Genomic DNA, 22,654 nt, shown 5'->3' with positions numbered 1-22,654 from the left:
TGTTCCCTTGATGTTTTGAATTTGTGTAGTTGTATAGACCTTACGTAGCCCCACCCCTTTTCAGCGCTGCGCTCCTTGTCTTTTGCCTTCCGGTCTCTATTTTCATAGCGATCTTGCCTATTAATGAATGAACGGCTCATTTTAAAATCTTCCTGGCCTACTGACATTTGTTAAGACATCTGATTTAAACATTACAATCCTCAGGATAACTTTTGTTAACTTAACATTAGGTAAATCCACTTCAAAAGTTAATTACTCCTGGACAGCGATGCAATAGAGATATACAGAGCGACCGCAAAAACGGTCAAGTTCAAAGTATAGCCCGACCAATAAAGGATTTTGAAGGCCGATACCGATACAAATATTTGTTGGTTTTAAAATCCGATATTCCGATATATCAGATATCGTTATATATTTTTTTCTTTCAGAAACGCGCAACAAAACATTAACAGATTTCCCTAACATTAGTTATTTGTAGTTATTAATCAGTTTTAACTAAAATAATATGATAATGTGTTTTAAAAAAGAACTTGTTTCTTTTATTGTCACAAAAGAACAGACTGATGATAGTGGCATTAGCTAGCTTTATGGTTAGCTAGTCTATGATGAGCCATTTAGCAATGGATAACGTCATAGTCCAAATTGTAATACATTTTCAATGCTATAACTGTCATGCGCTATTAAAGAAATACTTCAGTCACATTGTCAAAAGTTAAAAGGACACTCAGTCAACTACACTGTAACAACGTAACGTAATTATTACTAGCTGATTCCGCTTCACTCTCGGCTTATTTAACAGCAGCAAAACTGGACATGATGGTCAAATTTTGTCACGCTTATTTGCGTTAAGAGAACTGATGGGGATATTCTTTTAATTGTTATTCAAGCAATGTATGTCTCATGACCGACTCAACAAGTGTTGCCAACAGGGACGGTGTAGAGTGCCCTTTGGTGGACAAACTATACAACTCCAACACTCATGACATGGTTCAAGCGTGTTTCGTCCATTCTTATTTTATTTTTTAAATATTCATTTATCGTCCATTATAACTGCCGATACCGATATTTTGGAAAATGCCTAATATCGGCCGGCCGATATATCGGTCTGGCTCTAGTTCAAAGACAATATTCTAAAGATGACGGCGCTCACGTTTCTCTGGTGCATAAGGTCTATAGACTTGCCCAGAAGACGTGTGCGTCTCCATCACAAATAACTTACATTGTTATTTTCTCTAAAACATTTACACGACCGTTCAAAAGTTTGTTGTCTACCACTACCATTAAAAAAATAATTTTATTTAAATTAAATTAACAACTTTACTCAGCAAGGATGCATTAAATTTCATCAAAAGTGACAAAGATATTTTATGTTACAAAACTTTCGATTCATCAAAGTTTCCTGAACAAAGTACCACAGTTTCCTCAGAAATATTAACATATTAAGAGTATCATAAGAATAAATTAAGCAGCACAACTTATTGCATCTTTGATGATAATAAGAAATGTTTCTTGAGCAGCAAATCAACATATTAGTATGATTTCTGTAGTATCTAAAGATGTTTTAAAATATATTAAAATGCAAAACAATGATTTTAAATTGGAATATTTCAAAATGTTTCAAAACAAAAACATAAATTACCAACACCAAACTTTTGAGCAGTTTCTTATTTATTATTATAAATTAATCCAAAAGATTAAATCATACATCTGAATAACTGCAAACCTGACTTTTTAAACTTAAACTCTACATAACTTGACTTCTTAATACATCGCATTTTCCTCTCTGGACAGGAAGTGATGTTGATTAAAGCAGGTGGTCCCCTGGGTTTGAGCATTGTAGGGGGTAGTGACCATGCCAGTCACCCGTTTGGAATTAATGAGCCAGGGGTGTTCATCTCAAAGGTAAAATAAACTTCCTCATTATTATTTACAAGTATCTAGTATGATGCAGGCTAATGTCAAAAATAAATGCTGTGATTTGTGGTCAGTGGAGCTTGTCAGATGAAATCTTTTCTGACCTTACTGCGTCTGAGTAGGTCATCCCCAATGGCTTGGCCTCTCAGAGTGGACTTCGTGTGGGGGATCGTATCTTGGAGGTGAATGCCATCGACCTGCGACATGCAACACACCAGGAAGCTGTTAGAGCATTGCTCTCCAACAAACAGGAGATCCGCATGCTTGTGCGCAGAGATCCCTCGCCTCCCGGCATGGAGGTATTACCACATTTGCACAGGGATGTGAGCAAAACCTACAGATGTCATCAGATGGTTCCTTACAGTTCTCTTGGCTCAGTCAAATCTAACAAATATTAGATTTTCCTGAAAATATGGCATAATGGCCTGCTTTGAGATACCCTTACTTACCCTCTAAAACATATCTGTGTTATTGTAGGAGATCGTCATTCACAAGCAGCCTGGAGAAAAGCTAGGAATCAGCATCAGGGGCGGCGCTAAAGGCCACGCAGGAAACCCCTTTGACCCCACAGATGAGGGCATTTTCATTTCTAAGGTAACCATAAAGCTTACATTTTTCAGGATTCTGATTAACAAAAAAAACTGTTCTGGTTTCCTCCTCACTACAGTCATGTAAATCCTTGATTTGTTACTTGATTGTTCTTATAGGTGAGCACCAGTGGTGCCGCTGCACGAGATGGCCGACTGCGGGTGGGCATGCGCATTCTTGAGGTGGGCAACAACAGTCTGCTGGGTATGACCCACACGGAAGCAGTGAGGGTCTTGCGTGCCTCTGGTGATTCCTTGGTTATGCTTGTGTGTGATGGCTTTGACCCAAGAAATGCTACAGGCATAGAGGTAAACAGTTTTACAGGAGATGAAGCAATCTGCTCTGGCATCCAGCTGTGGCTCAATTAATTATGTGATAATATATACAGTACTTTGCAAATGTCTTCTAAACATTCAGTTTGCATTAATTGTAATAATCCAGTGAGATTTGTATGTGCACAAGGAGTCTGACAACCAAAATATTTTGTTTGTATCCACTCTGATCTCACCATCATCAATTCTCTCTGTGATTACGTGAAGAAACAGAAAATACTGAGACAGACACTAAATCCAGACGAACTGTGTCAACTGTGATCAAGTCTCTGTGTAAAGCATATCGACTCCGTGTGCATACAAAAATCTCACTGGATTATTACAATTAATGGCAAAAGGAATCTTTGGAAATGTAAACTGATATTTCTAACTGACACTACAGCAAAATATATAAATAACGGGCTTAAAGTCATATTTTTGGTAAATATTAACGTGCCTAAGACTTTTACACCGTGCTGTATAAACTACTACATATTTATTTGTAATTGATGTGATTTTTCAGGCATCCCCTGGTGTTATTGCAAACCCGTTTGCGACCGGTATTGTTCGTAAGAACAGTATGGAGAGCATCTCGTCAGTAGACCGAGACCTGAGTCCTGAAGAGATTGACATCATGCAGAAGGTGAGCTCTCTGCGGCACATAGAATATCAAGAACTGTGGCATGGATGTAAAAATAATATGCTTCTCTCTGAACTTTCCTGTAGGAGGTAGAAATGGTAAGAGAGACGTCCCAGTGGGAACGGGAGGAGATGGAAAAAGTGGTGAGTAATTTCCTCCCCAAATCGCCAAATTATCATAATAACAATTGCTATTAAATTGACAAGAACTTCCAAATCTCCCCTGTAACTATAACTAATACATGTGGATCTGTCCTTTTCTTCTCTCTTTCTCTTATCTTATGCCCTGCTTTTCCCCCCAAACCCTTCTGAATGATTTTGGGTGTTGCTCATTCCAAACATCACATCTCGTTTCTTCTCGGTTCCATTCATCTCCTTCATTAAATACGTTCTCATGTCTACATGGTTCCCTGGTTTTATTTTTCATCCATGACTGTGTCACCTAAACCTCATCCCCATCTGTGCAATGGATGTCATCTGAATGTGTGTGTGTGTCCATATTTGTGTCGGTAAAATGTGTGCACGTGTGTGATTGGGTAAATTTCACCATAACCACCTCCCACTCCCTCCTTATTACCCTCCCTCTTTCGGTAAAGGAGCGAATGCGCTTGGAGCGCGAGGAGGCAACTCGCTTGCTGGAGGAGGAAACTGAGGTGAGGCCTTATGCCCTCCGTGTCAGTAGGGCTCCAGGAGTGAAACACCGGACCAGCCGTCACCTTGAACATGAACAAATGAGTCATGTGTGAATCTCTGAACATTACAAGCTCTTTAGATCCTGTGTCCTCAAACTCAAAGTTTAATGAAAAGTCTAAATACATAGTTCACAAGATTGTTGAACATGTTCTTTCAGTGAACAAAGATCTTTCAATGTAATCTTTCTAATGCTCTCTCTACAGAATTTGAGCACTGGGCCATTGAAACTGGACTACAAGACACTGGCGGCTCTGCCTATGACTAGTCTACAGAAAGTTAACAGAGTAAGTACCTACATGTAGCATCGTGTTTTAGTAAACAGGCTAGAAAGCATCTAGAAAAAAAGTATTTGAAAGACTTTTGGATATAAAAGCCATGTAAGGATTTCCAAACAACTGCTTTCTTATCAAAGTGCCTACACCAACTGGCTGTTGCACATCCATGAAATGAGCCTTCGTCCCTGCAGACTAGGCCTGAGTATTGACAGTTTATTCAGTTATTTCTTTTTGATTTCAATAGGGGATTATCACTCTGATACGTAGTACTTCCAGATTCTGTGATCTTTGTGCACTGCCACTTCCGTTGAATCACAGATCTCGCTGGTGAACTGATGAAGGACTACACTAAGTTTATTTATACGGCATCCCTGGCATCCATTCACTAAAGTGCCGGCTGCAAACAATCGTGCTACCTTGTTTTATTTTAAAGTTTTAATCCACTTCTTCCTTATACTCAATTCAGTCGGGAATCCATGAAAACTTAAGTAGGGTTGGCGTTGTTGGTTAGATTTACAAAGTGGAACAGAGCAGTGACATATATAGCATTCATCTCAGGCATTGTTGAACTGCGTTGGAAGTGGACATGCACAAAGTTGACAAATCCCGCCCATGAAACCCGGAAGCGTGATAATCCCCTATTCACAACCTTTTGATTCGATTTGTTGATGTGATTTGTACCTGATTTGTTGATTCAAGTTTATTTTATGCTGTAACTACAGTAAGTAGTAAAGAGGAAGATGATGGGTACACTTGTTCACTACTCTACCTCTTGATCTGAGATCTGCCGAGATCGTTCTGTCACACTACATTAAAGAACATCAAAATGATATTTGATTGAATTTTGTGATAAAATTGGCAGAATTTATAAGTGTATTGGTCTTCTGTAACATTATGAGGTCAAGCTTTACATTTGCTTAGTAGTGCTCCTTTTACTAGTTGTGCCAAAGGTGAAGCAGTCCAGCTGCTGGTCATTCCAGCCATACCTCTGACAAAATGCAGATTGTATTTGCCGGTGCTTGAGGGGTAGTGAGGGGGAGGTGCCGGTCGACAGCTGACAGTAGCTCAAGTTATTTTAAAATGTATGCTGTGAGCTGATTGGTTGAATGGTTTAATGGGTGGGTGTGGCCATTGAGAATGAGGGACCCTTGGAAGATCTTGACAGTTAAGCTTTCTAAGTCGAGCCGTTTGGAATCAGCTCCTGTCATCGTATTGTGAGTGTACCACTGCTATTACTCCACAACTCTGACTTTTCTGTTATTTCTTTATCACTCATTCCTCCTTTACTTTCTTTACTGCTTTTTCTTCTTTTTCTTCTGAGTGTTTTATCTTTCACTGAAATAATAACAGTATCCATTGTTGGACGTTGAGTTAGAGTTAAGTCATTAAATTGTATTGTGAATTCCACACAAACATCCCACTTACAGTGATTTATTGGCTTTAATGATGGTTACAAAATGTAGTCGATGTAATTTGAGCTTTTTAATTTGTTTTTTGATGTTCCTTGATATTCCTTGCTTCTTTGTCATCATTTTTAGCCTGTGTCTATTTTCTGGAAATGTATAACCTACATAGCACCAGCAGCTGTTAGCAAAGTTAAGTGAGGAATGGGGGGGCGGGGGGTTGACTGCTCTTAGACAGGGAAACACTAGCGCACCGTTTTTCGTGGTATATGAAGAACCATTTAGTCACGGCTATTTATAGATGCTGTTTTGTAGAGCAGTGACTTTTATCTGCACACAACAGCCATTCAATGACGTTTTTTTTATCAGATTGAGGCCATTAACTGTGTGCGATGGACACAACTTAAGCATCACAGTGTGCCACCAACTGCACCCACAGTTGAAGCCACATCTGAAGCATTTTTTCCCCTGTGATGAGAATCAGAGAACAAATTTATAATTTTCGTAAAGTTACATTTTTAATAGTAAAAAGTTACATAAATGTTTGCATATTGTGGTTAGTGTCCACTCTGTAGTTTCATGCTCTTGTAAGAGCTACTTATAATTTCAATTAGGTTTTATATTTAAACTTCAGTTGTCTCTTAAAGCAAGCATTCTACGTTAAAAATGGTTATCTTTAATTAAAAAGATTTACATTTATTCCTAATAAAAAAAAAATCATAACTTAAATAAGAAAGAAATGTTGCATTGAAAATTAACTTTTAAGCACTTAAGTACTACATTTTCTATAACCGAAATAAAATGAATTAAAGCTATAAAGAAAAATGTTTTAAAAAACAAAAACTAATAAAATGACAAAAGTACAACAAAATTGCTGAATTCAAAATGAAAACTAAATATATAAACATCAAGGTTAATTCAAAATATGAATGAAATCTATAATATTATATAATTAATACCAAGATAACACAGCACTGAAAGAGAAAAACAGCTCCCTGGTTATTGAATGAATTGATTGTAATTTTCACATTAAGTTTTCTCTGAGTCTGTCACAGGACATATCAAGCCTAAAGTCACTATTAAAGTACACAGCTTATTAGTCCAAATGTTCAGGATTGAGTGACTGTTCACTGTGAGATGTCTCAGGATGATGGGATAGCTGTATTTAGCTCCGGTAGATGTTTGTGACTTCGGCATGGCTGTGATTCTTCCTAACTCTGCCAGACTAAACCCAACTGTTTCACTCTTTACTGCTTTTCTTTTCTTTTGACATTTTCTGTGTTTTCATTCTCATGTCATTTTCCTGTCCCCTTTATGTATCATTAGTTGCTCTGCTCTTTTATCTGTCTTTGTTCCTTCTCACATTATTTCTCCCTTTTGTCTCTGTCGACCACATTCTCTCTCTCATTTCTCAGTTTTCTCCCTCCTTTGCTGCATTCGTCACAATGGAGGCTGCCATGCCAGCTGGCCCCGTAGATCCCCTGGGTTTTGAGAAAGTCCATGCCTCTATGTACCATGTAGAGCCCATTGCCCTCCCTTCATCTCCAGTCTGCACAGCCGCAAGTTCAGCGGCTTTAAAACAGCCCCAGGCGTACACATTGGACCCACTCCCAGCTCTAGGAGTGCCACAAGAAACTAACCAGGAAGAAGAATGTCTTGTGGACTCCCAGCCAATCTGCTTTAGTGAAAACCCCTTCCTTGTGGCTAATCGCAAGGGCAAAGGCTGCCCTCCTGAGGAGCGTATTTTATTAGGGCCACCTGTGGGTTACGGAAGGCATGGGCAGCTGCAACCCTGGTTGTACAGCAAGGCAAGCAGCCTTGAGGAGTGTGTTTTGTGACTGAGTGTGTTCCTGGTCAAGCATGGTGTGTCATCAGTAGCTATTTAGAGTTAACATACCACCTTAATCCCAAATGCCATCCAAAGACTTGAATAGCTTCTTTAGACTTATCAATGTCTTTGAAAACGTCCTTTGGTTGTAAAATTGTTTCACAGGAAAATACATGTCTATGGACATTTCCCATGTTTAGAAAATAGGTGAAGCTGAAAATGGAACGGATGCAAAAATGGGACTTAACCTATGGTGTTGAGGCACATTCCTGATATATACTTATTGTCCCCGAAGGGAAATTTGTTGTGGACACTGTCCATTCCGTAGCTTTACAAGACAGCAAAAAAAGACAATTCACAGCAAAAAAAGAAAACACAAACAGATATTGCACACTCTCTATATGGCCCTACATATTACATACTCCATGGAACACATAAAAATTACAGTTAACATATTGCACTCTCCCTTAGGCTCCCAGAGTGACTGAGAAGGCTTTGAATGTGAAAGCAACAGAAGGGCTAAGGCATCTCACCTTAAATACAGGCCTGCCACTGGCCATTTACAGGAACATAAAACACTATGGTTTTTGAAGAAAAATTTAAAATGTTTTCTGTAGCATGACACTGTTGTAGACACTTTGTAGGTATGTGTTTTTATGGCATCACTGCTTGATTTCAAATGATCTGAGGCATGTAATACAACACATTTGTCATCAAGTGCAGTTGTTTATGATTTGCTGTTATTACTCTCAAATGAAGATTAACTGCTTCTATAAAACTTTGGAGGGGCAGACACTAAGCTCATCTTGCTTTGTGAAGTAATTCACTGATGATGAGCAATTCCTTTCGTGTACTTGCTCTAGTGATGTGTTAATTTTTCTGTATTTCAGGGTTCACCGTCGGAGCTTCTCAGGATTGACAGTCCTGTCCGAGATGCTGCACACTCTCCACACAGCTCGCAGGTCAGTCCCACTTAAATCAGTTTCACTCCCTTTTCATTATCAGCTCTTTCTTATTTTTCTCATTTGTTTTCATGTGGCTGTTAACCATTTTCCATTGGGAGGGCTGTATAGATTTATCAGGTCTACTTTTTACAAGTCTATTTAATGTCTTCATTAAGTTGGTATTCTGGTTGATGGCCTATGTGCTCTGATTCCACCCGTCGTCATAACATTTCCATATTTCTCAGCAGTCCCACAAATCTTCCTCTGCGATGCTTGGAAGAGAGGTTCGATATGTAAGTGGGCTGACTAGCACTTATATGGCCTGCACTAGCTCCATTTGGCTTTGCATTAGATGTTAAGCGAGGAATGGTGTACGAGCCTGAGTCTGACTGTAACTGAGCATGTCCTGCTTTTCATGCTCTCGGCAGCAGTGAAATGCTTGACTCATATAGTATTTACACCAAACCAAGCAACTGAGCATGTAACTACAGCTTTTTAAATTAACATTGCGCAATGAGACCTTGGGAATCATATGTAGTGAATGTAACAAATGATAATATTCATATCCATACTGTTCACTTCAAAGTTTGTGGTTGGTGATTTAAAAAAAAAATAATAAAAAAGTCTCTTATGATCACCAAGGCTGCATTTATTTGATTAAAAAATACAGTAAACAGAAAACACTTTAAATTATAATAATAATTCTATTTAATATATTTTATTCTTGTGATGGTTATTCCAGTCTTCAGTGTCACATGATCCTTCAGAAATCATTCTAATAATCTGATTTGATGCTCAAGAAACATTTCTTATTATTATTAATGTTTATTGAAAACATGTTTTTCTGGAAACCATGATAAAAAAAGTTCAAAAGAACAGAACGCTTTGAATTACAATATAATAAAGCCCACATGTCTAGTTACTAGACTTGAAACGGAAAATCCCATGTGAATTCATTCTCTTTCTTTCACAGATTTTTACATCCTGTTCATAATTTTCTTTTTTGTGTTTCAGTCAAACATTCAGTTCCCTTCAAATTCAAACACCAAGGATAGTTCATCATCAGTGAGTGTCCAAAAGTGTAGATATCTTAATATATACGAGAACAAATTCATGCTAATATTAATCTGAATTACATTACCGACCATATTATGTTAAACTTGCAATCATTATGCAAATGTGAAATGTCAATTACAGTGAAGGTCACTGGAAAGTGTCTTAGCTATAGTACTTTCTACCCAAATGGTGGATGGTTGGATTTACTTTTGTTTAATTTCTTTCTCTTTCTAGACTAAACCCGGTGCCATCCAGCCACTCTCTAGGGTGCGACCTGCTGTGTCTCCAGCCAGTCAGGATGGCCACAGCAGCCCCAACCCTTTCCAGCATGGCCTCTCTCCCATCAGCTCTCAGACCACTGTAAGATCCCTCACCACTGTCTGAACCCTAATGAGGCTCCCCCTTCATCCTCAGTTACCAATGCCTAAAGACCAACAGAACGCAACTGTTGTTATATTTTCTCCAATTATATTCCAAGGTGTGATTACCGCTGTGCCTATTAAGCCTAACAAATGGTCACACCATAATCCAGGTCAAAGAAACGGGTTGTTTAGGAAACAAAGACATATCAACTTCTCACTGCAAGTAACATTGTGCCTGTTTTCTATCATCAAGACACTTCTTTGGATATTTTTTGTCTTTCCCTAATCACACAAACCACATTGTTTGCACAGCAAGGTTTACACTCGCATTATCTCAGGATACCAGTGTAAACTAAAATATCGTCCAGAGTCGTTCGCCCCAGTCACCATAACCACATACCTCCCTCATATACTATCAATCTCTCTCTTTTCCTCTCCCTCCATCTTTCCATTGACATTGGCGAGTGGGCTGCATGCGGTCGAGCCCTGCATTTTCCTCCTGTGCTCTGCCTTTGCTGCTCTGTCTCTCATTAGCTGTTCCATCCTTTTTGTCCTCTGTCTGTTTCTCTACCCCTCCACCCCTCCGTCTTCGAACCCCCTCAACCCCTCGTACAGCCTCGTGCCCCATCCCCTGACACACATGAGGAATACCCCATCAATATCAAGCAGGTATATAAGGCCTTCGCAGCTGTGCCACACTCCCTGGCCGTACTGGAACCCCCGCAGGTAGGACAAATGCTCCTCAAGGTTGTGAGCATGTGTGGTTCCCCTGTAATTCAGTGCTTGGTCACCCATACGTCCTGTTTGGGGAGTCTTCCCATTGGAGACTTGTTCCTTTGGGAGCTTGTTTCCTATTTGCTGTTGTTGTGCATGAGTCACTCGTATGGTGCTGTTGAAACCAGGAGTTCATTTCACAGGGTCACTAATGTGCGTCATTCATCTGTCACTTGGTTGTTTGATGGTCTTGGTTTGATATTGTGATTCCTTTCAGTGTGTTCTCTCATCCAACAGGACTTGTTTTGTATCAGGTGTGTCTTAACTGAATCATCTTTCCTTTTCACTCTCATTTGTTAGGATCTTTACGCTCCACGGAACAATGTCAGCGGAAAGCAACCGTCACCAGAGGTATGTCTTCTATGTTTGTAATCCGTAACATTTTTAAAGAGCTGTTTTAAACTGGAATACACTACATGACTTTATCCCTAGTTTAGCATCAGGGCTAGTTGCTAAGTCAGTCTTTTCGGATTTTGGCCTGTCTGAGTTTGCACAGCTTTTTTAGACAGATTTTTTTCAAGCTTCAGACTATCCTCCGTTGTTTAGTGAAATGTATGATTAAAATCTGTTCAGATTTTAAAAGTAATGTAGTGTATTCCATCCTTTCGTCAACATGATGGTATGAGCCTGACACATAACCCTAATTTGGTGTGTATTGACTCACCACAACTTAAGAACGCAACATTGTTTGCAAGCGTGATGTTGATATGCTGTACATGATGGCTCTTGCAGCCTGTGCTGAATGATGAGGTGTTTATGGATGAGGGTAATGGTGAGGGCAGTGGTCCTCTCAGCTCTCGTCTCTCCCTCTCATCTGACCGCCGCGAGTACAGGAGCCTGGCAGCCGTGCCACGCCTGTCTCGCCCCTCAGTGGAGTCGAAGGTACCCAGCTCGTCTTCAGCAGAACCCCTCTGACACTTTGGATGCTTTTGAGCTTCAGAGGTGGTGGTGCAGGTGTATATGTCGCTTCAGAACACAACAATTAACGTAATTCATGCGTGTCCGAAATGTCAAGAGATCATCAGGCAGCATGCTTTTCAGAAAAGAATGGGCACAATTGCTGTTCTGCTCTGAATCAAGGCAGTTATTATTGGGGTCAAGGCTTCAGGAGAGCAATAATTTGAGTCTTTTTTGCAATGGCAGCAAATTATGCAGACACTGCATCATCATGGTGGTGGATCAGCAAATATCTGGTACTTTTGTGCAAATTCTTATTGTCTGAATATTTCAGAACATCATGGGAGCTTCTCTTGCATGCTGGAAGCATGTAAAATTTGGTTGCATGTAAAGTGTTTTTTTTATAATTGATCTGAAACTTGAATGTCCATATCTCTCTCTCTCTCGCTGTCTCCCAGACACCCCCCTCTTTTGGCAGAGATAGTCCAGAGCAGCGCTCCTTCAGAGACAGACAGAAATATTTTGAGATTGATGTGAAGCAGCAGACACCAGACAAACCTAAACCTCGCATCTCACTTGTGGGAGAAGACGACCTGAAGAAAATGAAAGAGGAAGAAGGTTTGTGTATGAGTTGTTGTCAAGTGGACTTGAGTTCATGGATGAATCATGCTAAATTGTGTGTCGATGACTTTCCTCAGCAAAGCGAATGGAACAGAGTGCACAAGACTTTATGCTGGATGAGGATGAGGAGGAAGAGGAGGAAGATCTGGCAAAACAGGTGGCAGATATGAAGGCTCACGGAAAGGTTATACTTGATGGAGTGGAGTACAAGGTGGAGAGCTTGGGAAGTCACAGTTCCCCATCTCCACGGCAGTGTGCCACGCCTCAGAGCCACTGTGGCAGCTCAGGGTGAGCTGCGCTTTTGTGGAATCATTTGCTTGGTTTTCATAGTTGCAAAGTTGTTCTCATTAGGTAGTATTTTATCATTGTAATTTTGATTGCAGAACACACTCAAAACATCTAAAACTCCCATCCTGATATCTTTGATTGATAATATAAATACATTACAAAAATATGCGCTACCATTCAAAAGTCTGGGATCGGTACGATTTTTTAAAAATGTTTTTCAAAGAAGCGTCTTAAGTTCACCAAAACTACATTTATTTGATTAAAAATATATGAAATAACACAGCTCTTTACAATTAATGGTTGTAAACTGCGTACTTGGCAACCCTGGCATAGGCTCAAATTGAACCTGTGTTAAAGGAACACTCCGACTTTTTGGGCCTTTAGCCTATTCACCTTACCCCCCAGAGTTAGATAAGTCCATACATACCTTTTTCATCTCCGTGCGTGCTATAAGTCTGTTTGACGCACCCACCGCTAGCCTAGCTTAGCACAAAGACTGGATGTGAATGGTTGCAGCTTTCATACTAATCCAAATGAGTGACAAAATAACGCTAACGTTTTCCTATTTACATGTTGTGGTTTGTATAGTCACAGAGTGTGCAAATATCAAGGCCATATGAGACACAGACATCTTTTAACCGTATAAATAATTCTGAAGGGGAAGCACTGCTATACTTGGGCAGAGTGATAACCATGAGACGCACCGTGACGAGGAGCAGAGAGTTCGCTCAGTGTTTGGGTAACAGAGTCAGCAATTACTAACGTTAGATAGAAAAGCATAGTTTATCATGGGTGTTTGCTTTATTGTATGAGCTGTGACAATAAACAGGGGAGACCAGGTACCATGTTTCATTGATTTCCAACCAAAAACGCATCCAGATTTATAAATATCACATGAATAAATAATTATTATTACAGGAATCAATATATTTTAAATGCAATTTATTAGCTGAACCAAATGTATTCAACAGTATATAATATACAGTATAATTGCATTACTATAGGATAGAATACGGGGAAAGTAATAGCACAAATATTGTTTTTGCACAATGAACTCACAGCCTATCGTACCCTTTTGCACGCTCAAGTTCGTTATTTCCATGGTTATTTCAAATTTAGGCTACTAGGCGCGCCGCGCGCAGGGTGCAAGTTCAACGTGGTGAACACGCTCGTTTTTTTTCCAAGCGCGTCCGCACCGCATCAAGATAAAAACATATTCATACCCTAATCATATAATAGTGTCACTAACGTTACATCAGATCTGGCTAATGGCACTGTTACAGTAGGTCATCTAAAAACATAACGGAACACTTACCTCAGCCGCAGGTGATCCACTGTCCTGTCTGTGCTATGGGGTGGCCGTATCCTTCAGCACATTATGGTCCTTGTGGCAAATTTCATTTTTTCAAAATAGTCGTCCATTGAAATGTACCGAGCAAACATAATGTCCCTTGATAATCTATTTAGGTGTGTTTGGATAAATATCCAGAGTAAGTTAGCCATTTCTTCATCCAGTCAGCGTTTTTAGTTGGAATTCTGTGAAACATAGTATTACCTCCCCTGTTGCAGCTATTTACAATAGAGCGAAAACCCATGACTGTAAACTACGCTTTTACTATTTATAAATTGCTGACTCTTTTACCCAAACACTGAGCGAACTCTCCGCTCCTCACCACGGCGTGTCTCCGGTGATGCGGTTATTACTCTGTCAAAGTAGCAGTGCTTCGCCTTCAGAGAATAGTTCCCAGGTTTTATACGGTTAAAAGATGTCTGTGTCTCATTTGACTTTGTTATTTGTACATTCTGTGACTATACAAATCACAACATGTAAATAGGAAAACGTTTGCGTTATTTTGCCACTCATTTGGATTAGTATGAACGCTGCAACCATTCACATCCAGTCTTTGTGCTAAGCTAGGCTAGCGGTGGGTGCGTCAAACAGACTTATAGCACGCACGGAGATGAAAAAGGTATGTATGGACTTATCTAACTCTGGGGGGTAAGGTGAATAGGCTAAAGTCCCAAAAAGTCGGAGTGTTCCTTTAACAGCGCTATTTTGTAAATACGTGTTGAAGTTGAGAATGCATTAAATTGTTAATTGTATGCAAGAGACAAACTTCACACACCACATGAGTTGCAGTCTGATATGTTTCTCTGCCCCCTTTTGATTGGGAGGATACGTCTGTCTTAATCATTGGCTGTTTATTGGTCAATTTCAGATTTTTGTCGATAATCAGCTAAACAACACATCGGTGCATCCCTAGTAAAGTTGTTGTTTTCGCTCCCCAGTCCTTCCTCTGTCGACGGTAAAGGCGACTCACAGCGAAATTCAATGGAAGACGGCTTCAGATTGGAGCAGAGACCCAATTCCATGACGGGGTGAATGCTAATTCTCAGAGCTAATTGGTTTTGTGAAATGTTTCAGGAGATTTTAAATGCTTGAACCCAGTATTTGTTTTAACAGTTTGATCCCAGTTTATCCCGGTGAATCTGTGGCTCCGATTCGGACGGCTAAAGCAGAGCGTAGGCAGCAAGATCGGTTACGCATGCAGAGCCCGGAGCTTGCCGTCGCTTTGGACAAGGAGCTGTCGCCTGCTGAAAAACGAGCTCTGGAGGCAGAGAAGAGGGCCATGTGGAGAGCAGCCAGGTATAATGGCCACCGTGAATGATGTGTTATATGAAAATGTTTCACATTAGGAGCATTTTGCTCTCTGGTCTCATCCATTCCTCTGTAACGCTGATCTCGAAAGAGCTGTCCACTTGCTATCTCATCTTTTTCTCCAGGCTTTTAGTAAAAACTTTCCCTGTTTCTCATGTCTTTCCCTTAATGAACAGGGCTTTCAAAGACATTTTCACATTGTTCAAATAGATAAAATATACATTGTATATTTATACACACAAATATACTGTGCATTAGTCTTTGATGGCCCTCAGTTTCAATGTAAACCTCTCCTTCTTAATCTATACTGTCCATTACAGAGTGTTTCCTTTCATCTGTGCTCCTTCCTCTCTTCCCTTTTCTTTGTGTGTTATTGTTTTCTATCCTCTCTACTTTCTTACTTGCTGCTCCCAAGGCCTTATGGTCTAGAGGAGGACGTAAGGCAGTATGAGCAAGACCTGGCTAAGCGGCTCTACCAGTCCCGTGTGAGGGCGTCACTAGGCAGTGCTGCAACCCCTCCCAATTCCTCCTGCTCCTCCTCTTCCTGTCAGCCCAGGTCTGCCCTTAACAGCCAGAAAGCATCATGGGGGCTTAGCTCTGATGCTTGTCACTGCTTGGGGTGCTTGGTTCTTGTGGACATTTTATACTGCATAGTATGTAACGGAGTGGCTTTTTCTGAATAATGAACATGCCCTACAAGATCCTACTACTGCTTTTGCACGTGTGCTATTTTATTTATTATTTAGTTTGGTGGCGCACACCCTCTCTTTCTTTGCTCGCTCACTTTTTCCTCCCATCTGTGTATCAGTAAAGGTCCCATGTTGTCCTAATAACATGTTTTTTTTGCTGTTGTTAAAGTGGCTTGCAGTTATATTTATTAGAGGTGCACTGATACTAGTTCTAGTCAATACCAAGACCTTCATTAAAATTGTCTTCTATATGAAGGAACCATTGGTTACTTGGTTCCAGCATTCTTGGTTCCTTCTTATAGAAGCTGTTTAACAGTGCTGCATTTAAAAACTTAAGATATTTTTCACATGCAGGCAGATATCCAATAATCACTTAAATATGTTTTTTATTCCACATTGCAAGATATTGTGGGCAAAAACATCCACTTAGACTAAAAGAGCTGCCTAACCAACAGTAAAATGACCAACTACAGTTTTTACAGTTTTTAGGCCATGTGATGTTTAGTTTTGGCTAACTCTGAAATTGTAGCACAATGATATTATGCTGATTAAAGATTGGAGCTTGGGATTTTGTAATGGTTGTGCATATGATCTGTTAATGAGATTAAATCGGACTTAACACATTTTGGCAGAGCATGTGTTCATGGCTTAAAAAAATAGTTCACTCAAAAATGTAAATTGGGCCATTATTTACACACATGCTCACCCTGTGCCAATATAGTCTCATGAACATGCTGTCGTATACAGCAAACCAACGGCCACCAGTCATATGGGATCATCCTGCGATACTTTTGTGGTAACTGTCCAGTGTGTCCAATTTGTTTTAGAAGTTAGATAAATATTTAAGTAAAATACATTGTGGTCATATAAAGCTGAAGCTAAACAGAAGGCTGTTAAAATTACTATATTAATATCCTGTGGTCGGTTGCATAAACCACTTAGACTCAGTCTTACAAGTTAGTTATCTACTCCATCTACTACCAAGAATGTGTTTTTTGTTTTTATTTTCTACAAAATGTCAGTTTACATAAGATTGGTGTTTGAAAAGTAAGATTGATTAGCCCTAACTAATTACTTATTAGTCAGATTAGTTCAATCAGCCCCTGGCGTCTCAAAGATCTAAATACATTGAGCTTTGGGTTTGAAAAAGGCTCACATTAGGAGAAACTCTGCAGTTCCCCCAACAAATGAGACGTAATCGGTGCATCTCTATTTTATGATCCTTTCTCATAATTTTTCACGTTTTTGACAGCCTCCATCAAATTTACTTCTCCTGTATTAACCAATCAGTGTGCACAGCACCTCTTTCTCTTTCATCTCTCATCCTGCCTCTCTCCACACACCGATTGCATTCTTCCTTCACTCTCTTTGCCTCACTGTATCTCACTCTCTTTCCAGGATGAAGTCTCTAGAGCAGGATGCTTTGAAGGCCCAGATGGTCATTGCCAAGTCTAAAGAGGGGAAGAAGCGTGGAACGTTGGATCAGCTGTCGGAGTCACCGTCACCTGCGCCCACACCCTCTCCAACACCAATGGAAGGTGATGATCTCATTTAAATTGATATGAACAACAAAACACTCCTGAGCTCTGTTTTCATGCTCTGTTGGGTAATGCTGGTTCATTTTTAACATGCAAATGTGTTTCATTTATCCATTGTTGTTTCCTAAACAGATATCAGTCCACGGGCAGTGACTTCACCAGGCAGACTGGTATGAGGCTATTGTTATTTATATTTTTCATTTAGTACAGAGCAAACGGCACATCTTGAATCACCTGTAATGTAGTTGTGTCTAATCCCCTTACTAGAATACCAAACATAAATTTTTACTTTTTATGATTAAAAAAAGTAATTCTTTACTCTAACAGTCATGTCCATAGCAAGTAAAACATCATCCATGAACTTTTCCTTTATCTCTTTGTTGCGCTTTCTTTCTTCCTTGTACTTTTACATGTCTCTGCTTCTCACCCTCTTGTCTTTCCCTTTGTCCATCCTTTCTTTTGCAATGTTAATTTCCCCCTTCTTTCTCTTTCCATCTCTCCACTGCTTATGCCTGTTTGCTGTCCTTTTAGTCCCTGTCAGAAAAGAAGTTTGACTACCGACAATTCGCTGCCATTCCTTCTTCCAAACCCGTTTACGACATTCAGGTATTGCCTGCATGCAAAGCGTCGAGGAGTCCAGCCTGCCCGAACCCTTTGATCCACTCCTGTCCCCTTGGCTTTCCCTGCTTCCCCCGCTCCTCCTCTCCCTGGCCCTTCTGACAACTAGTTCAAAACTATTCAGGCCCTCTACTCGGCAGCGTGAGCAGCATGGTCATTCATGTTACTGCAGCTTTAAGCATCATTCTGGATCTTAGTTGTCAGCAATTTGAGTTTAGTTTTCGGCTCTAAGGACCATTTCCACTGCTTAAACTCATCCTGTTCTTAATCTACTTACATTGTCAATACCATGTGCTTCTCTTCTGGTTATGCAGATGTAGCATAGAGGCGGGGCTTACAGATTTGCTTTGCCTTTATCCAAAACATGGGATAACATACTAATGCACTAAAAAAGGAACAGCATTGCATTGTCCTCTCCCTCCCTCCACTCTGTGTGCGGTCCTGCGCACTCGTTCTCAAAAGAGATGAATGTGGCTTTGCCATGTGATGTCACTGGGAGAGACAGTACTACCGGGGATGCAGGGTGTCATGGGAACAATGGAACGTCGTGTTTCTTGGTGTTTTGTGATTGTGATTTGGGATCTTTGTATGGAGGGAAATTGGGCATGTGGGGTGAAGTTAATGTTCCAATACTCTTTCTCTGGTACTGGACCAAAAGACCACCAAATCTGTGAGACTGACAATCTGTCAAACTGGTATCTAAATTGGTGCCACTAAATTGAAAATAAGTAATGATTGAATAAAGCATTTATTTTTGTATGAAGATGCAGATAACACATTTATGGTGTTGACAACATATTGCTGATTTAGGTCTGCTGAATCGTTTCAATGAACAATAATCAAGTCTTTATTGAATCTTTGAAAGGGATAAATACTGCTTTCTTTGATTTGCTAAGCAGGTTTTTGTTTTCAAATTTTTTCAAGTTTTTGTATTATTTACACGATAAGTTAAGATGGAACAGTGCGTCTTTAGACTAATTCACAATGTCATGTTTTTGGCCGTCAAAGCAGACCCCAAATGTCTGGATAATCAGTCAACCGAAGTCAGTCACTCTAACTTATGGTGTCGTTGAATAGAGCTTTTAACCAGAATTCTTTTTTTTAAACCAGAATTTTCCAAGAGTTTATATAGTGTCTAAGATTTTTTTTTTTTTTTTTTTTGTAATAAAGGTTTTTTGTAATGTTTTTATATTATCTCATTTTTATTCTCAAGCAGTTCCTGCCGTTTTTTTCCCTCTCAGATATGCAGTCAAAACTTTATAACTTGCTTTTTGATTTTTCTCCAAGTTTTGTCTCTCGTTCTCTCCAACCACACAATGCCATTATTTTTGTCATAAATGTTACTAGTTATTAAGTGTCTGCCATTTTTAGAAGATTTAGAAGTGTGTAAAAAAAGTGATTTTCCATTTTAGTATAAATTACACACATTTCACAAGCTTACAAGGATATACATTACAAACAATACATTAATATTTAAAAAATTGTGGCAAGTTGTTTTTAAGAAATTAACACTTTTATTCAGCGAGGCCACATTGAATTGACCAAAAGTGACTGCATCTTAAGAATTTTACCATTTTAATTTGAAATATGATAAAAAATAAAATGCTGTTCTTAACAAGAGACACTGAAGACTGGAGTAATGGCTGCTGACATTTTTTTTTTTCATATCGCTGTTTTTACTGTAGTTTTCTTCAAATAACGCAGCCTACTGTGCGTTCACACCGCCGCAGACTTGAGCTTCCAAAGCGGCAAGCGGAAGTCATTCATTTTAAATGGAGGCTGGCTTTTCTCACCTGCAAGGAGCATCAAATCCATCTGCGTCGCGTTTTAGGCGTTTTGAGCGTCAATCAGAAAGTTGAAAGAAGCTCAACTTTATGGTAATGAGCTGTGACACAGCAATCAGTGGCAAAACGTCAGCAACCGTCCTTCGGGCTGGCTGATTCCGGAGAAACATAAAATGTAAACTTTAGTTCCTACCAAAACATTAGTTCTGAGAAAATGGAAGAGAAGCTAATAATAGCCGTTGCTGGGTTTTCTACAGGTTTCGTATCCTTTATGACATGACGTTGTTTGTTTATAGGGATCGCATGAGAGCAACTTTTATTTGAAATATTTACGAACGCTCATTTTCAAGTGGGAATGCATTTAATTTGCTTATGGTGACACCGATTTGACCGCAAATAATAATAATAATAATAGCTAAATATTTTTTTTTGTCCAACCAAATGTGACCAAAAAGGTTATAAATATTCTGTCATTATTAAAGGTTTCTTCAACGTATTGCTTGTGTTTTTCTGTTTATTATTTATCTGTTTATTTTTCATGTTGTGACACTTCTATTCTCCCTGCAACGTCAGAGCATTCAAAGTGTCAACGAGCTTCCCCGTACTTTTTGACAAGCGTCCTTGACATCTTGGCAGCTAGAGCTTCTTTGACGCTCAAGTCGACGGCGGTGTGAACGTACAGTTAGGGAGCATAAGCGTCTTCTTTCGCAAGCTTACTGCGAAAGATCTTACTGACCTCAAACATTTGACCTTTTGTAGTGTAAGTTGTTCCCTTTTAAAGTTGCCTTTAAAGCCTAGATACATTTGATTTGTTGGATTATGTAAAAACGGGTCATTCAAAATGCCTCTAGTTGATCCTAATTTACTGCACTCTGGATTCAAGCAAAGCCATATGCAGGAAGCCTGAGAAATCCTTATAAGCTATTTGGTGGCCTTTTGAGACTGCCATGATATGACTGAGTGTTTACTATGTTGTGTTTATGTGAGTTACTGTGTGAAGAAGCACCTTCACCCTGACTGGGATAATTTTATATAGTTCTCTGGGTTATTCGGGGGGTGGGGGTATGTGAAAAAAAACTGATTGGCAACGTGTTTTTTTGGTGGGGGTGAAGGTTTGTTCAGCATGCCTGTGTTGTGAGATTTTGGAGGGACTGTTAAGCAGACTTTGAAAAGCAAAGATTAGTATATTATAAATTCACTTCCAATTCTTAAAATTATCTGCCCTGAAAAAGATGAAGAGATGGAATGGTCTCTCAAATATCCTTGAAGCATTAGGCCAATCCTTTACCAACATCTAATTGGATCTTCGACAGAGGAGTACGAGAAGTTTGCAGGCCTTATGGACCTTATTTTAATATAGATGTCCCTCAGTTAGTCTGTCCGCAGCTGATTTACCTCAGTTTTGAAGCAGCAGGTCCCCTACAGAAGTGCTTTCTGATCCGGTGAAGGTCATGTGGCATCTCCCAGAACAGCTCTGTGGCTCAGATGTCTAGAGTCTGTTGATCCAACCGATTCTAAATGCCTCATCTTGTCATTTACATTTGTCTTTTTAGACCGAAAATGTACACCTAGCATTTTTTAAATTCAACCAAAAAGAGCTATTTGTCTTTTGGGTAGGAGAGTAAAGATGAGCTGTTGAATTCTTTCTGAACTCAGTTTCCTCCTCTTACACCGTCTCTCTCTTGCAGTCCCCTGGTGCAGGTGATGATGTGCGCTTCATGGATGATGCCTCCAGTAACCCAGGTAAGATCCTCAGAGTGAATACAGTCTACTGGGTATCTTTGTGTTCACTAGTACATGGCTTACAGTTATTGTCCCCTTGACACAGGTGACTTCCTTGGATAAATGCTCTTCTAATATTGGTAGGAGATCTGTTTGTGTGTGAGTGTGTGTGTGTGTGTGCATATGCATTGGTTTTTGATAAGAAGCCTGCTGTACTCCACTTGTTTATGGGCTAAACTTATCCACCTTTTTTCTAAGTACCATGATGCTTTGTTTGAATTATGGGAGTAACTTCCATTCAACTGTAAACAATCTGCAAAAGGTTCGGTCTATGAACACTTTTTTCAAAAACTGGGTAACATGAGATTACATTTTTCTACTCATCCCTCAACCATTGAAGATTAAAAGGAAATTTAAAAGTTGTTACCAATTACTACAACAGACAAGGAATAACCAAAAAAGTTTTCCACAGCTATATTATGAACGTGTTAAATATCACAGTAGGAACATTGCGTGATATTTCAAAATGATTTGGACAGAATCTTATATTTACATGCTTTAGAAATGTTACAGTAAACACTGCTAATAGGGATAAAAAGTGAAAAGCGGAGACAATCACATTTTAAAGCATCCGTGTGAAAACAAACCTGGATAGAGACTTGAGGATTTGGAGAAAAATGAGATTCTTAGTGCGTTCCAGTGAATTATTTATGGAATATATGGTAAATTAAATCGGGACAGAAGACCACAAATGACCAGGATGTTGTCTTTTTTCATAGTATTAAGTAGTAATATAGTAATATACCATGTCACATTAAAATTCCAAGTGTTGTGTTATTCTCCTGAAGTCTGAAAATAGCACACACAAAGCTCATTCAGTCAAACTGATGAATAAGGATTATTTATAGGGCAACATTATGATTTGAAATTATATGTTTCTGTATTTTTGAGTGGAACTTCCCCAAACTGGAAGCTCCTTTCATAATCTAAAATGTGGTAGACTTGTTAGGAAAAAGGTGGATAATCTGCAATTTCTTCAAAATGAGCAAGG

At 39.4% G+C, this 22,654-nt stretch overlaps 1 protein-coding gene across 15 annotated transcripts in view; it reads left to right on the top strand.

Annotated features, from left to right (window-relative positions):
• Nucleotides 1–22,654, top strand: part of scrib (scribble planar cell polarity protein) — a 125,218-nt gene that overhangs the window by 98,351 nt on the left and 4,213 nt on the right. For 3 of the 15 annotated variants that reach the window (XM_089129385.1, XM_039688555.2, XM_089129388.1), the window contains 23 exons: nucleotides 1,792–1,902; nucleotides 2,037–2,213; nucleotides 2,392–2,508; nucleotides 2,622–2,810; nucleotides 3,337–3,456; nucleotides 3,540–3,596; nucleotides 4,049–4,105; nucleotides 4,349–4,429; nucleotides 8,542–8,613; nucleotides 9,610–9,660; nucleotides 9,886–10,011; nucleotides 10,629–10,739; nucleotides 11,088–11,138; nucleotides 11,520–11,669; nucleotides 12,143–12,302; nucleotides 12,383–12,593; nucleotides 14,883–14,972; nucleotides 15,058–15,240; nucleotides 15,668–15,808; nucleotides 17,340–17,479; nucleotides 17,612–17,649; nucleotides 18,011–18,085; nucleotides 21,570–21,624. In XM_089129385.1, coding sequence (XP_088985511.1) covers nucleotides 1,792–1,902; nucleotides 2,037–2,213; nucleotides 2,392–2,508; nucleotides 2,622–2,810; nucleotides 3,337–3,456; nucleotides 3,540–3,596; nucleotides 4,049–4,105; nucleotides 4,349–4,429; nucleotides 8,542–8,613; nucleotides 9,610–9,660; nucleotides 9,886–10,011; nucleotides 10,629–10,739; nucleotides 11,088–11,138; nucleotides 11,520–11,669; nucleotides 12,143–12,302; nucleotides 12,383–12,593; nucleotides 14,883–14,972; nucleotides 15,058–15,240; nucleotides 15,668–15,808; nucleotides 17,340–17,479; nucleotides 17,612–17,649; nucleotides 18,011–18,085; nucleotides 21,570–21,624 — 2,563 coding nt within the window. Of the gene's footprint in view, nucleotides 1–1,791; nucleotides 1,903–2,036; nucleotides 2,214–2,391; nucleotides 2,509–2,621; nucleotides 2,811–3,336; nucleotides 3,457–3,539; nucleotides 3,597–4,048; nucleotides 4,106–4,348; nucleotides 4,430–8,541; nucleotides 8,614–9,609; nucleotides 9,661–9,885; nucleotides 10,012–10,628; nucleotides 10,740–11,087; nucleotides 11,139–11,519; nucleotides 11,670–12,142; nucleotides 12,303–12,382; nucleotides 12,594–14,882; nucleotides 14,973–15,057; nucleotides 15,241–15,667; nucleotides 15,809–17,339; nucleotides 17,480–17,611; nucleotides 17,650–18,010; nucleotides 18,086–21,569; nucleotides 21,625–21,709; nucleotides 21,744–22,654 lie in introns of all 15 variants that reach the window. The other 12 variants (XM_089129390.1, XM_089129393.1, XM_089129386.1 and 9 more) reach the window with 12 other exon arrangements.

Source organism: Pimephales promelas, chromosome 1 (assembly GCF_988280905.1).
Source record: "Pimephales promelas chromosome 1, fPimPro1.hap1.1, whole genome shotgun sequence".
Taxonomy (NCBI): Eukaryota; Metazoa; Chordata; class Actinopteri; order Cypriniformes; family Leuciscidae; genus Pimephales; species Pimephales promelas.
Note: the sequence above shows the minus strand (reverse complement) of the source record. Positions and strands in the feature narration are given on the sequence as shown.